This window comes from Sebastes umbrosus, chromosome 2 (genome assembly GCF_015220745.1).
Source record: "Sebastes umbrosus isolate fSebUmb1 chromosome 2, fSebUmb1.pri, whole genome shotgun sequence".
NCBI classification, from domain to species: domain Eukaryota; kingdom Metazoa; phylum Chordata; class Actinopteri; order Perciformes; family Sebastidae; genus Sebastes; species Sebastes umbrosus.
The window spans coordinates 4,389,372-4,405,818 of record NC_051270.1 but is presented as its reverse complement, the minus strand read 5'-3'; the positions used below and the strand labels follow the sequence as shown (position 1 = coordinate 4,405,818).

Here is a 16,447-nt window from a genome sequence, read left to right as displayed (position 1 = left end):
ACCATGTATAGGTTGTACAAAAGAGATCACAGATGCAGGGTAGCCGGTTCTGATTTGCCCCTTATTTAATGTTGAATCAAGTACTTTTGAATTGTAAAAAAAAATGTAAAGCTGAACTAAAAGGTATTTTTTTACCACCAGAGGTGTAATGGCTGTGTTGCTTGTAGTGATGAAACCACAGAGTTATCACCTGGCTGTGCAGGTGTACTCTCAGCTCTACTTCCAGCTCAGTGTTTTGCTTTTACAACCCGCTGCTTTACTGTCTTGGTTCGGTCTCACCGCTCTCAGCAGCATCAAACATTTAATAGCTAAAGAGACACATATTATTCTCAGGAGTTGGTGGAGACTGAATGCAAGTTTAAGGCACTTCAGCACTGGCTTCACTTTTCAGAACCGGAAGTTGCCGACTGTGTCAACTTAAGGTGATAATTAAACCACAAAATAGATAAATATTCCTTAAAAAAGTGGCCAAAAATATCAATTAATGCAGCTTGAAGTTAAGTAGCATTAATGACGAGGACTGTTTCTGAAAAAAAAATATTATTCCTTTTGAATATGAAATAATAGAGCAATTGTCAAAGTCAAGATTGTTGTTTGTTTGCTCTCTAAGCAGCTTTTGTCTGCTTTAGGGTCTTTTTGTGTCTGTCTTCACTCTGTCTGTCCATCTGTGCATTAACATGACACGAGGATCTTCAGGCCAAAAATGACTGTCTAACCCTCAGCTTTGTTTTCTTACTGATACAGTTTCCTCTGTATACGCAGCGCCTCTTCATTCCTCTTGGCTTGCTGAAGACTGTATGACTGTTACTGTTACACGGGTACACATGGACATAAAATGTTAATCTTATATTCCTCACCATGAAAGCATTATTTGACAACAGAAAAAAACAAAAACACAGCAAAAGTGCCCTCTTGGATGCCTCTATAGTAGATAAAACATGATAAAGTGCCCTCCGAGGTGCGTTCCTGATGCAGTGCCATAAAGGCTGCCCAACATGCTAGAAAACTTTCCGTGCTCTGGTGCCCAAACCGCTTGCAGCTGGTGCCCTTTTTAATTTTTTCCGCACCTGCACCTTAAGGTGCGCCACTGCCGCTTTATCCTGTCATGGTGGGTCGATGCATTGTTTTCTCTTTTCTTGCACAGAATGCCGTACTCTCATTTAAAAACACCGTTTTGCAAAACTTCATGCGCACAGGCTGTTCATTTTCATTTCTGTCTCCATTCTGAAATCCCACAGTACTGTTTATTGTCTTGTACAGTACACTTACTGCTCACTGCTCACTGCTCACTGCTCACTGCTCACTAACATATCAGGTATCAACGTATCAGTAACTGTAACATCCAAACTGATTTCTTTTCCAGGACCATAACCGAGCGGAGTACGAGTTCCGGGTCATGCAAAAGACAATGAAACTGGAACATCCACCCCCGAAGGTAAAACCGATTTCCCAATCCAATATGTGCTTCTTTATTTATATATACATCAGTGGCGGCTGATGACTCAAAAAATTGGGGAGGACAGGAGGAAAACCAACCTACGGCGTCATATTGTTTTACACTCGTTGGCACTTCTGTTCTGGAAACTGCTCAGAAACCCAAAATCAAACATCCTCTGAATCCTCTGCATAAATATATCTGCATGCAGAAAACTGCGTGGTTTTTGCCCCAAACTGCATGTGATTATCATAAAGTGGGCATGTCTGTAAAGGGGAGACTCGTGGGTACCCATAGAACCCATTTTCATTCACATATCTGGAGGCCAGAGGTCAAGGGATCCCTTTGAAAATGGACATGACAGTTTTTCCTCGATAAAATTTAGCCCAAATTTGGAGCGTTATTTAGCCTTCTTCCCGACATTGTAGCATGACATGGTTTACATTGGTACCAATGTATTCCTTAGGTTTTCTAGTTTCATATAATATATATATAGCTTCACTCTAGCTTTAAAATAAATTGAACCTACTAGAGCCTCTGAAAGACAGTAAAGTCAGTCGATCCTGCGGGTCTCAGAGGGTTAAATAATTTTCAAAGAAGAGAGAAAATATTTTATAAATGATGCTGAGATTTGGTTTATTTCAGCTAATTACTCTTTTTCAATATTTTAATCTCCCTTTTGCTTCTCAAAAAATAGAAGAAGAGCAAACCTCCTCCGCCTCTATGGACCAGCCTCCACTGATATACACACACATGCACATACACAGAAACGGTCAAGAAACGTCACACTGTCCATCAGCAGCTTACAACTCTCAGGAAACATGCAATCAGCTCTGACTAGTGTAGGAATAAAATCTAACGGCAGCTTCATCAGCATTTTGAAGAGAAAGTGCTGAAACACTGAAACATGTTTGTCTGTAGTAAAAAAGCACTGACACATGTAACATGTTCTGAGTAATTCATTTTGATTTGACTTTTGTCTTGTACCAAGGTCACGTCTTTCTTTTCATCAAATACACAAGACGACACACACACACACACACACACACACACACACACACACACACACATTCAGTCGCCGGAGCTTCCTGACCCAATTCTCAGTGGGCTTGAATATGACATGACGGCTCGGGGCGGAATTAGCTGTGCTCCACTGCAGCCACATAGTGTTTGTGTGTGTATGTTTATGGTGTGTGTGTGTGTGTGTGTGCTGTGTGCATCTGCATGCCCACGGCATTAAGAGCTGCTACTGACAGAGCGACATGACACACAGGTCCAAACAGCTGGAGATGCAGTTAATGTTTCAGACAACGCTGTGTACTTTATGTCCTTCACATAAATCTGTTTGTGTGTTTTTAGGGTGAGAAGGTGAAGCTGACCTGTACTAACAGAATGCCAGCTTACCTGATTACCGTGACAGTCATGCTCCTCATGGTGAGTCTCAGCAGCCTCCCCTGCAGCGTTACATCACCACACTTTGTATTTCTAACGTGTGTGACATATGAAGCAATGATTTTGATCACCCGACAGTAAAGGAGAGCAGGGTTCTAGCTCTTTGAATCATCAAGGGAAAAGTAGACAGCAAAACTCCAACACAAACTACACAGAAGCACCAAAACCGCAAAGTTATATCTAGTGAAGCCCATCTTGCAAAACGGTGGTGGCCGCGGTCGGAGGACGCGGGGGAGACCGTAGCTTTGGTCTCCAGGGCCGGAGTCTCTGCTGTACTCTGCTCCTCAGCCTGCTTGCCTTCACTCACACTCCGCACTCGTTCTCGTTCTTTCGCTCCACCTCTCACATGCATGAGTGCACACTCCACACTGCAGAAGAGTTAGTTTAGCTCTGAGAATATGTAGTGAATGTACAGTGGACGTTTGTGCAGAAATAACTGCTGCAGCTCCTCTAGACCAACAGAGGTTTCCCGTGTCTTGTGAAGTGACGGGGCTCCGCAGAGAGAAACGTTATCGTCTCCGACTAAAACTCCGGTGTCTGCCCTGTTCCCTCCGGCCGCGGTCGGGAGGCTGAGGCAGGAAAAGCCAACACTAGGATCAGCATTGATTCATGGAGAGACCTTCGTCTGGTCAGCTAACATTACTGCCAAACAGCTGAAATATAGAGTGATATTGTGGTTTTAGCTGACGTGTGTCACCTCACTGTTGTGAGCGATGCTCGTTCATGTCTATGTAGAGCGAGCACAAGCGAGAGCAACAGGACGCTGACTTTAGTTGACTTAACGGCCACAGGTGTTGCTGTTAACAATCAATTTCTGATTCTTACAAACAGTCCCTTTAAAGTTGAACGTTTCATGTAATTTTTCTGCATCCATTTTTAGCTTGTAATTTTACAAGATTAGATCTAGATTTAGATTGGCGGTTGTATACGGATCCTGCAACAGAGGAGAGAGACAGGAGCAAGCCCAAATAAGCAGCTACACTTTAGAAACAAGCCCAAAAAAACGCAACCTGCGACTACCAATAAGCGGGGTTAAAGGAAACTCTATACAGCGCCTGCTCGACAGTATGGGCCCAATGGATGCTGAAGACCGCCAGAAGATCCGGGTAGTTTTATACTCAGTAGTCAAGTTTTTTTTGCTTCATGCGTCACTGAGGGGGCCCTGCTAAAGCTGTATCCAGTTCTCTTCATACATCCATGACCCAAACCCAGGTGTGTCAGGACTTGTTGGGGGGTTGGGTTGGATAGCAGGAAGCTATTGTGTAGCAGAGGTTGTTGCTATGCACACATTCATTTAGTAAATACAGGCTCAGGTGGGCGATGATGCATGTCAGAACAGCAGTCTGTATTATTTTCATTTCATACAGCAAACACGTGTGGTATGTTTCAACAGGTGCCTACTTGACTTCGGCTCTCTCTACTGCTTGACTTTGTTCCATTACAATTACAATACATTTCTTTTAGACCTTTTGTGCTTGTTTGTGCTGATTGTTCAGATTCCAATAATTTTTTTCAGGCAATAACAAAAAATAGGGCGTTCACCCGATAGGCTTTTCAATGTGTGTCACCTGCAGTGAGTCTTTACAGATCTTCTTCCTCACCTTGATTGTTTTGTCAAATTATCAGCAGCTTGTCAGATTTGGTGTCCTCCTCCTCCTCCTCCTCCTCCTCCTCCTCCTCCTCCGTACTTTTAGATCACAGTGACATTCGTCATAGTCTTCGGGGTCATCCTGTACCGGATCAGCATCAAGGCAGCGCTGCACATGAGCGACTACCCTGCAGCACGGTCCAACATCAGAGCCACGGTGAAAACCACCGCCGCCATCATCAACCTCATCGTCATCATCGTCTTAGATGAAATCTACGGCAACATCGCCCGCTGGCTCACCACGCTGGGTGAGGCACATTCGACTGTTGATTGATCCTCAATCCAAACATTAGTTTCTGACTACAGATCAACTAGATTAGAGATCATTGTATAATAAGATAATGTGTTTGTGGGAAAAGCTTTGTTTGATGAGATGATTAAGCCACATGTTTTCTTATTTTTCAGAGGTTCCAAAGACAGACAAGAGCTTCGAAGAGCGCCTCATCGTCAAAACTTTTATCTTGAAGTTTGTCAATGCGTTCACACCCATCGTCTATTTGGCCTTTTTCAGGGGCAGGTAAAAACAACGTCTTCTCACTGCTCGTGTTTTGTACATTTTAATGTTAAATAATTGTCATCAAACTTCACTTGTAAATCAAATACTTGCATCTGTTGCTGCTCTCACCTGACATTTTTATCCAAAACACCGTACCATGTAGTATGTTTGTACTGTGTACACGATCATTGTGTACTACCCGCTTTCCTCATCTCACGTACAACATGCGGCGCTTGTGTTTGTTTTCGCAGGCTTGTTGGGCGGCCTGGAAACTACTTGTACGTTGTTGGATCGTACAGAATGGAAGAGGTAATTCACACTAATCACAGTGTGACCTAAAGGTTAAAGCTGATGTTAATCCATATTTTGTTATGTCAACAAATCCACTCAGCGCTCATCCCCAAGCACATAGGTTCCTACTGAAGACGTAAAGTTTAAAAATATATATATATTAGGATTAAGGCTGTCAATCGATTAAAATATTTAATTGTGATTAATCAAACATTTTTTATCTGTTCAAAATTAACCTTAAAGGGAGATTTGTCAAGTATTTAATACTCTTATCAACATGGGATTGCGCAAATATGCTGCTTTATGCAAATGTATGTACATATTTATTATTGAAAATCAATTAACAACACAAAACAATGACAAATATTGTCCAGGAACCCTCACAGGTACTGCATTTAGCAGAAAAGATATACGCAAATCAACATGGCAAACTGCAGCCCAACAGGCAACAACAGCTGTCAGTGTGTCAGTGTGCTGACTTGACTATGACTTGCCCCAAACTGCATGTGATTATCATAAAGTGGGCATGTCTGTAAAGGGGAGACTCGTGGGTACCCATAGAACCCATTTTCATTCACATATCTGGAGTTCAGAGGTCAAGGGACCCCTTTGAGAATGGCCATTCCAGTTTTTCGTCGCTAAAATTTAGCGTAAGTTTGGAGCCTTATTTAACCTCCTTCCCGATAAGCTAGTATGACATGGTTGGTACCAATGGATTCCTTAGGTTTTTTAGTTTCATATGATACCAGTATATTCACTCTAAGAAGTTGCATTAATGCATTAAAGAAAACTGATGTGATGTTAAAACGAATTTGCTTTAACACATTATTATCGTGTTAACTTTGACAGTCCTAATTTGAATGAATTTCTAATTTTGAGAGCACACACAGCAAAGTCCATTTCTATTTTTTTCAGGATCTTTTAAATTTGTTGTACATCACGCACACGCATTATTCAAATTTGAGCCTTATACAAGCAGGAAGCCTTTGCCTACGTATCCTTACATGAAGTGGCTGTGCTCTGTTTCTCTCTCTTACTTGCACTTCCCACTCCCCACTGTCAACTCTTTAAACTCCTGCCTCAATTTGTCACTCTCTGAATCACTTTCTCTCCCCCCTCCAGTGTGCCCATGCAGGCTGCCTCATGGAGCTGTGCATCCAGTTGTGCATCACTATGCTGGGCAAGCAGCTCATCCAGAACAACCTGTTTGAGATCGGCATTCCGTGAGTTGTTGCACAAACATACAACATGCTCAAACATACATACGAACTCCCATGACGCCAACACACACAGAGAACACACAAGCTGGACAACAGTTCACCACGGATCACAATACGTGGGTTCAGCAAGCATCAGAACAAATTATGCACACCCACTCAGTTGTACTTGTGCCTCAGATGAATCATTTAAACGCCTGTCTGGTATTCAGACACACTTACCTGGGAACTAGACAACACCTTGCCGAACTCTGTCAGCCTGCAATTTTCTCTGTCTTGCTTTGTCCCATTACAGTACACTGTAATGGAAGTTTGTACGTTTTATTGTTCCTCCTCTTTATCACATGCTCCACCAGTTCTAAACAGTGATCACGGGTATAACTCGCAGACCCAATATAAGTCCAATAATGACAGATAAAGAATATCATACATACTGTAGCATCCTAAAGTAACACTGTGAGAATTCACTTTAACCTCTTCCACTCCTTGAGGGCCGACTTTACTGTTTTCAGAGTCTGTAGCCGGCTAAATAGGAAAGAAGGAGGCTCATTAATAGTCCAAATTTAGGCTAGATCTGGAGAAAGAACTGGCATGGTAATTTTCAAAGGGGTCCCTTGACCTCTGACCTCAAGATATGTGAATGAAAATGGGTTCTATGGGTACCCACGAGTCTCCGCTTTACAGACATGTCCACTTTATGATAATCACATGTAGTTTGTTTCATGCAGTACAAATGTGTTATTTCGTCTATTCTAAAATAGTGTGTTTGAATATTTCTGCATACTGGGGTCCCTGAACAGTCTCTGAATTACATAAATTGGGTATCACTGTAAAGCTGAGACTCTTGTGGATCCAATGAGCCCAACTGTATTCATGTGTGATGATGTTAGTCTCCATAGGAGACATTTCATTGTAGTGAGACCATTTTTTAAAACTCAACCTCACTGTATAAAATGACCTTGTTGTGACCTCTAGGATAATCACAGCCTCATGAAACTTTACAGCCACAAACTAGAGACATTCAGAGGATGGATGGCTTTCCTAGCTAGATTGACAATAAGGGGGTTTCTGAGCAGTTTCCAGAACAGAAGTGCTCGCCATCTAATCACCGAAAAATGAAATTCTTGCAGAACTCTCCAAATGTCAAAAGTTTTTGAAACCAAATCACAGCATGGCTTCTTCTATGGTGTTCCTCAAGGTCTTGGTGTCTTAATGTGGTATTCTGGAGGGATTATTGATCATTTTAATCAATTCTCGATTGGAAAAAAAATGGTTAAATTTGGCACCAAATCTGTATAACAAAATGGTATCAACCCAAAAATTGCTGCAACAACTTATGAGACATAATAGAGCATCGGGATGACCATCATATACTTCTATCATGTTATAAACCCTTATACACTTTCAAAATACATTTTAATTAATTAATTGATTCATTATATTTTATTTCTGATTTATGACTAGAACAATTTGACACACAGTGGTAAGCTGCATCTCAAATTAATCTTCAGGTTCCCAACTTCCAGATGATGTACACCACTTCTATGTGACATCTAATGTTGACCTGCTATCTCCCTCTAAAGACCCCCGCTACCCCCCTAAAAAAAAAGACAAAAATGGGCCTATGGTAAAAAGGGGTGGAGTGGAAATGGTTAAAACGAATATTAAAAAAATGAATTGAACTGTATTGAGTTATACAGAGAGGTGCTTCTATTATTTTTTCCACCCCATTCATATCATTTAGGGTAGGCTAAATAACATAAACACCTCTCCCCATAGTGCAGTACTTCAAAATGAACATTATCGCAAAACTGCATTCGTTTAGCTAGCTGGACCAACCGAGGTCATTTAGAGGGATCTTTAACAAAAATGTGCATTTATGTTAAAAAACAGGAAGCTGAAGAAACTGCTCCGGAGGAGGAAGTCTCCCTTGGACTCAAAGCAAGAGGAGGAGCTGAACAACTCGCTGCAGCGCCACGAGAGAGATCACAACCTGGGTCCCTTCATTGGCCTCAACCCCGAGTACATGGAGATGAGTGAGTCTAAGCGCAAAGCACAAACATACACAACATGCACACCGCTGCTCTTTTGGTCTCTGTACAGATTGTTGTATGTCATTTAGATCAGTGTTTCCGGAGACACACTTTTTTTAAAATGACAAACCATCGTGACCCGATTCACAATAAAAACAAATGTAAAACAAACAGAATGTACGCTAGCTTTTCATATTAGATTCAATGTTATAAATAGGCTACATTAGAGTGCTCCAGGGAGCAGTAGCATATCATTATTATTTTTTTAAATAGAGCTTATTTCAGAATTTTGTTAATACAACTCTGACAATCCACTGCACAAACATGTTTGGACTGATAGATATCCCGCCCACCCATGACAATACCCCGAGGGCACTCAAAAAAACTAAGTGTACAAAATAAATAAATAAATAAATACGCACAAATATACAAATAAAATAAAATAGTCATAGTAAAAAATAATATAAATAAATAAATAAATAAATAACGTAACATAACATAACATAACATAAATAAATAACATAAATAAATAACATAAATAAATAATGATAAATAATGATAAATTGTTAATAAATTGTTAAAGGTCTAGGACAGTACACCCTGTCATCTCGGGCACTAACATGCATAAAACAAGCACAGGAATTAAGCCAAAGAGTTGAACACAAAGACAAATCAGGGATCCTTCCAATGCTTTGTTTGAAATATTCCTGGTCAAATATATACACACATATACTGTATCTATATATATATATATATATAACTTTGTGGCTGATTAAAGTTTGATATATATATCAAACTTTAATCAGCCACAAAGTTATCTGAGTCTAAGGAATCAACACGACTAAGGAAAGGTTGCCAAATCAATGAAAACTAGCATATAATAATTGAATAATGTTTATAATAAAGTAATTTTAGATCAATTTTGAGGTAAATATTGGGTTAATTTGGCAGTAATGCCCAAAAAAAATTCAAATAGGTTACTTAGGTTATCACCTAATTACCATGAAATTTGTGGACCTGTAAAATAAAGTGTCACTGTTTAATCCTTGTTGATGCTGCTCTTCCTCCTCAGTAATGCATTCTCCAGCTTGCCTGATATTTGCTTACAGCAAAGATCTTTATCTCCTCTATCAGAGTCTTCTACCATAATTCAAAGTAGATCCTTGAGAGACACTCGTGCTCCGTGTTAATATCAGCCTTTTTAACACGCTAACCTTTGCAGAGCACGTCATGTGGAGTTCAAAACTAACGGGGCATAATGGCTGCGAGCGCTTTTAAAACAATCACTTTAATGCTCAGCTTTATGTACCGACAGACACGTCCTGTGTCTTTGCTCCTGCTTCATGTGGCACCTTTTGTTTGACATTGCAAATGTCAGCTACTTTCAGCACAATTTGTTATCTTATGGCGAACATTATTCCTCTGAGCAGAAATACAAACTAATGTCCATGTCGAGGTACACCACGTTGACCTTTAATTTAATAGAGAAATCCAATTTCACAGCACACGGACTGTCAATCAGTGATGTGGAAACCGTGGGATGGATGATGCTTCATGTCTTGCTTGCCTGTATATGTGTGTTCAATGAAGATATAAGTAGATTAAAGTGCTTTTCATTTGGCCGGTCAGAGCTCCTGGCTATAGCGGTTGTGTAATTGCTCTTTTTGGATCTATATTATTAAGCAGTAGGCTACATCCCATGAGGGAAGGAGAACATAAAGGATGGCGGAAGCTTATACCGATACTATTGAGAGAGGATTAAAGCTGCTTCAAGCTCAACACTCCCATTTCTTCATGTCCTAGTTCAATATTCACCATTTAAAAGAAAGGTTTCTACCTCACATGCCATGTTTAGCTGTGACCAGCAGTGCATAAATCCCATCCATGTTTTTAACTGTAAGTTTCAGTGCACGCTGTACATTACACAAAGAAGTGTAAGGTGTGTAAGGTAGGCCAGCCACACAAATGAATGACAAGTTCAACAATGACAAAGCCATGCCTACACCCTCTTCTCTAAACAGAGCAGGACAAAAGAAATCACTTCTCAAATGGCTCAGCATTGATTGTAGTGATTGTTGCTCAGGTCAGTCAGGTGTAATAAACTATTTGGTGCCTGTGTGACATATGGTACACTAGCATATTTATCATTTAACCTTTTAAACTGATGAGTATTGATTGACTTCAGCAACAAAATGCATGTATGTACAGCATTTGAATATGTCATGGATCAGAGGACTATGAGTGTGTTCCAATCCGCGTACTTCTGTACTTAAACTTACTATTTTGAGTGCATAAGTGCGTTTACACTGGGAAGTACGGCAAAATGCAGTGCACTCAAAGTACCCGGATGTTGTACTCAGAACGGTCAAATCGTTGAGTGTGGAACGCTGGACACTTTCCACACTCAATTGTCGCCATCTTGGCTACGCAGCGGAAGGGACGGAGCCACGACCACTATTCAAACATACGTAGATAACAGAATAAAACAATACAATACGTAAACATACCGGTGCATTTTCAGCCAACAGGAGGACACATCGTAGGCGACGACGTTGGAAACGAAATTTCCACTCTGCTTTCACTTTTTTCTTCAACAAAGCAGGCAGATATTTTGGCGGGTAGCGAGCCGCGGTGAAATGTTGCGATCGTCATTTCCGGTCAGTGCGCCGCAGAGTATTCGATTTGAGACGAACCTACCCCGTTGAAATTTACGCACTACTCAAGTAAGTACAGAGTGCACACAGTGCACTACATTGAAGTGTACTTCAGGAAGTACATGGATTTGGAACACACTCTATATGTAATGTGAAAGGAGTCGCTCATAGCGACGAACCCACAGGCAACTAGAAAAGTGCATTCAGTAGATTGCAGATCTCCGCCAGGTGTGTCTGCAACAAGCACTGTTGTAATGTTTGATTGAATGAATACAAACCACAATATTAGGCTGATCGGTCCAGGAGTATGTGAGATTAGCAGTGGACAGACAGACAGATGCACACACACGACCAAACACACCTGGCGGAGATAATTATCACCAACTCTGCAGACGACTCAACAGGAAAACCAAGCACAGGTTAGCTAATATAATGAAGCCCAATGATCAAATGTTGTAGGACCTGGCAACACAAAGTCATTTAATGATGAAAGATTACATTAATAACAGTTTAATGAGAAATCCTCATTGATGCCAGAGGCCATTAACGTGCCGAGATAACTAATTCAAAATCACTCTCCCTCTCTCTGTAGTAACTATTTTTTTTTCTCTTGATTGCCTCTCCAGAGCCTGAACAACCTCATAAGCTATAAAACCATCATTATGATAGAAATATCTGGCTGCTGGAGATTTCTAATCGTAATGTTGCTCTGTGCCGGCCGGATGCGTAAATAGGCAACTGTCGCTGCTAACATAACGGCTGGAAATGATAAACTGTCAGATGTCGTATTTTCTAGTGTGTTCTGTTGCTCAAGAGAGACCAAACGAAATAATGAATACAGCTCTAACTGAACTGAGATTTCCTCCTCTGCTGCAGCTCTCAGAGCTCCAAGCTGCACGTCTCTTCAGTGGAGCTCTACAGTAGCTATACTCCATCCATCTTTTCCAACAGAAAAGCTGTAACGGATGGTTAATGGAGCACTCAAGCAGCTTTATGGCACCACACATTTCACCCAAACTTGGTGGATCACAGTCTTAGCATTCCACTACTGAACTGTGTGTGTGTCCAGTAGTGCCCACGGTCTGTTTTCCCTTCTTCCATCCAGTGACTTCTGCTAATTTCTTCTCTTGTCTGTGTCTTTTAGTCATCCAGTTTGGGATGGTGACTCTCTTCGTGGCCTCCTTCCCTCTGGCTCCGCTCTTCGCTCTGCTGAATAACATCATCGAGATTCGCCTGGACGCCAAGAAGTTTGTTATGGAGCTGCGCAGGCCGATTGCGGCCAAAGCCAAAGACATTGGTGAGTGTCCAGCCACCCCGATTGAAATAAATATATTCACTGAAATGTTTTCAGCTACATCGAAAAACCACCTCAGTCTGTTCTGGGTATTATAAATTAAACTACCTCTGATAAGTTTCAACGTACATACGGGCATGTGAATATTGTTTTAATGACCGTTCCTCTGTCTTTCTGCAGGTATCTGGTACAACCTCTTGAGAGGCCTCAGCAAGGTAGCAGTCATTGTTAATGTAAGTCTCATATCTTTACAGCCGCTGTACAAGTTGTCCTTGAGTTCTTTTCTTCTGTAAATGAAGCAACCAGGAAGGAGTCCTAGCGTAACCTGGTCTTTTGATTTCATGAAGACAGTAAGCAGATGAGCAGTTCTCTGTCCTCCCAGGCCTTCGTCATCTCCTTCACCTCTGACTTCATCCCACGGCTGGTCTACCAGTACATGTACAGCCCCGACGGCTCCATGCACGGCTTCGTCAACCACACTCTGTCTTACTTCAATGTCAGTGACTTCCAGAAGGGCACGGACCCTCGCAATCCCATGGTCCTGGGCTACCCGGTACACATATGCAGGTGAGGCTTCACTTCTTCTTTTTTGTTTGTAAATATATGTTTATTAATTTTATACGTTTAACACATTATGCATACATATAAGAACTATCCCTGATTAGAACAACACACAACTTGTATAAATAAAAATAATAATAATAATAATAAAATATAATAATAATAATAATAATAATAATAATAATAATAAAAATCCATATAAATAAATAAAAATAAATAACTGAAAAAAAAACAATTAAAGGCAACATTTTTCAGTCAACAATTAGACATAAACAAAATAAACGTAAAAATAAAGTACAATATACACATACACGTGTATGTGTGTATTGTGCATGTATTTTTTTCTCAATTATCAATTTATTTATTTTTTGAAAAGAAACAGATAAAATAAAATACAATCCATTTTATGGCAAAAATAAAATCGATTTATTCATTTATCTCTCTTATTCCTTCTGTTCTGTTCTGTTTGTACCACTGGGTGTATAAAATACAAAGGATTTGCTAATATATATTGGACATTTTGTGGATGTATAATTCATGAGTAGTTTGCAATAAAAATATTTTTTTTTTAAAAAGAAAGAAAATAAAATACAATAAAAATACAGTCACACATGAGTATGGCACACATTCCTCAATAAAATTAGTGGTAATGCTTTACAGGTCCGCAAATTTCATGGTAATTAGGTGATAATTAGCAAGTAACGTATTTGAAATTTCTTTGGAATTACTGCCAAATTACCCCAATATTTAGCTCACAATCTATTGAAAATTACTTAATTATATGTTGTTAATAAACATGTTTATTTCTGATGTAAAGTTGGGCATTTTAACACATGGGGGTCTACAGGGATTGACTTCTTTTGAAGCCGAACTCAAGTGACTATCCTCCCGACCGGCTTTGACAAGAGTTTGATCGACAGATGGTTCATCCAGTCACCTGCCAAGTATTTCTGGCAAAGTATTCTTGGAAAGTGCCCGTCCTTTTCCAAACAGTGTTGGGACAGTAATTTATATATTTAAAATGTATCAGTCTAACGCCAAACCTTCCAAACAATTACATTACCGTCTGTCATAGAGTCATATCTCGTGTATTCTACAGTATCTATAGTTTTACCTTTTGTAATATTGATGATCTTGATGAAATGTCAAATTGTGAAGCATCAAATGAAATCTTTTTAAAACGTGTCTTTGTATCTCCAGGTATAAGGACTACAGAGAGCCTCCCTCGTCCAACACGCCGTATGAACTCTCTAAGGAGTTCTGGGCCGTTCTGGCCGCCCGCCTCGCCTTCGTTGTCGTCTTTCAGGTTTGGAACAACACACATTGATCTCAAAGCACACCTACCGTATGTCTCGATATGCTTTCAAATAGGCGTGTCACTCAATTTTGCCATTCATATTTTATGTGGGCAAAGCAAGCAAGCAAACGTGCAAACAAGTCATTCATATTTGATGAGTGCTATGGCCCCCTCGGGGAAATAGGAGGTAATTCATTGTAATGAAGGAGTCTCTGTTGACTTGTATGTGATGAAGTGTTTGAGAACAACAGGCTGCTTCTGCTCCGATGAGTTCCCTGATTTGATTTATTTCATATTATACTCCAAACAAGACCTTCAAATAAATATTCCACCTGCTTTTATTTTTTTTATCAGTCCTATTAACAGATTTGAGTATTACCCCTACAAGCCTACTTTGATGCTGAGCTCCTCTGGAGGCAAAAACGTACCTCACTGATTGTGATTGTATTTGTATTGTATGGAAGCCCATTCCTGCCAGGAAAAGAAATAATTTAATAAAAATGTTATAATTAAATTATTGCTGTCAAAGTTAACACGATAACGCAAATTCGATTTAACGCCACTAATTTCTTTAAGGTATTAACACAGTCAATCTTTTGGAGGTTTGTATCGGGCTCAGTTTTAAAGCTAGAGTGAAGATACTGGCATCATATGAAACTAGAAAACATAAGGAATCAATCTATGATATCAACCATGCCATACTTGTCGAGAAGGAGGTTAAATAACGCTCCAAACCTACGCAAAATGTTGTGTTGTGCTTCGATTCCCAATAATAAATATATACATAAATTTGCATAAAGCAGCATATTTCTCCACTCCCATGTTGATAAGTGTATCAAATACTTAAAAAATCTCCCTTTAAGGTACATTTTGAACAGATGAAATTTAAATTATTCATAAAATTATTGTGCAACAAGTTTGCGATTAATCACGATTAACTATGGACTGTCATCATTTTAATCAATTGACAGCCTTAAATTAAATACAAAAATAATCTCATGACTATTGTAAGGAAAAAATGATGACATCATCATTACAATTAAAGCTAGAGCGATAAATCAGTAAAGAAATGCCATGAAACAGTTTGTCCACTACAGAGCACTGACAAGTTGATTTTACACTATAAAATGTCTCGCTCAGTATATATCTTGATCACAATTTAAAAATAAAAATGAAAAAGAAATTGTATTTCAACGGTTTGGCTCTGTAGGTAAAAAATATGACTTACATGTAGAATCTTATAATTATGAAAGTATTGCATTTAAAGTTATAATTAAGACACTAAGGGGATTTTTATTATGAGATACCACATAATTAACACAAAAACTTAAGTCATAATTTTGATATACTGTGTCAGTTGGGAGTTAATCCATTCATTTTTCTGACAGGAATGTGTCGTACTATAACATATTAGAGGCCATTGTTGCCATAATACCACGGTTTTACACTCCACTATTTTTCCAATTTTCTTTCTTGTAAATTTCTGACTTTATAATATTGCAAATTTGTGAGCTTTTTTCTCATAAATTTTGCCCTTTTAATCTCAGAGAATATCTGAGGTTTTTTTTCGTTAATTTACAACTTTAATTTTCTGAATATTACTCCCCTCACCTGTAATTGTTTTGTTTTTTTACCTACAGTAGCTCTAATACGCCATCGTAGTATTTATTTACTACGTAGCATCGCAGTAAATACAATACCTTTTTTTATTGATTCTTGACTTACAGTATATATTTGGAAGCTTGACTTATTTACATAGATAGCTAGTTCAAAACAGGAAGCTAGGCTAGTTAACGTTATCAAGTCCAGTGCTTTCAGTGCTTTTGCTGCTAACCTAAAAATGTTATTAATCAATAATCAATTAGTCTTGTTGCTGGAAACGGAGTGTCTGAGAAGAAACAACACAATCATCCTCTTACAAGCCCGCTACAACCCAGAAATCGCAAGTTAAAGTGTAATGCGTTAAAGAAATTAGTGGCGTTAAAACAACTTTGCATTAATGCGTTATTATTGCGTTAACTTTGACAGCCCAAATAATATTCAAAAGTATGTTTACATTAGTGTTTAAA

The 16,447-nt window shown here is 39.4% G+C and overlaps 1 protein-coding gene across 4 annotated transcripts in view; it reads left to right on the top strand.

The window, feature by feature from the left end:
- The window catches only part of LOC119502507 (anoctamin-1-like), an 80,948-nt gene that overhangs the window by 59,702 nt on the left and 4,799 nt on the right, over nucleotides 1-16,447 (top strand). For all 4 annotated transcript variants that reach the window (XM_037793550.1, XM_037793559.1, XM_037793577.1 and 1 more), the window contains 11 exons: nucleotides 1,364-1,435; nucleotides 2,795-2,869; nucleotides 4,582-4,783; nucleotides 4,941-5,052; nucleotides 5,283-5,340; nucleotides 6,445-6,545; nucleotides 8,433-8,575; nucleotides 12,371-12,523; nucleotides 12,701-12,753; nucleotides 12,903-13,087; nucleotides 14,282-14,387. In XM_037793550.1, the coding sequence (XP_037649478.1) occupies nucleotides 1,364-1,435; nucleotides 2,795-2,869; nucleotides 4,582-4,783; nucleotides 4,941-5,052; nucleotides 5,283-5,340; nucleotides 6,445-6,545; nucleotides 8,433-8,575; nucleotides 12,371-12,523; nucleotides 12,701-12,753; nucleotides 12,903-13,087; nucleotides 14,282-14,387 (1,260 nt within the window). The remainder of the gene's footprint in view (nucleotides 1-1,363; nucleotides 1,436-2,794; nucleotides 2,870-4,581; nucleotides 4,784-4,940; nucleotides 5,053-5,282; nucleotides 5,341-6,444; nucleotides 6,546-8,432; nucleotides 8,576-12,370; nucleotides 12,524-12,700; nucleotides 12,754-12,902; nucleotides 13,088-14,281; nucleotides 14,388-16,447) is intronic.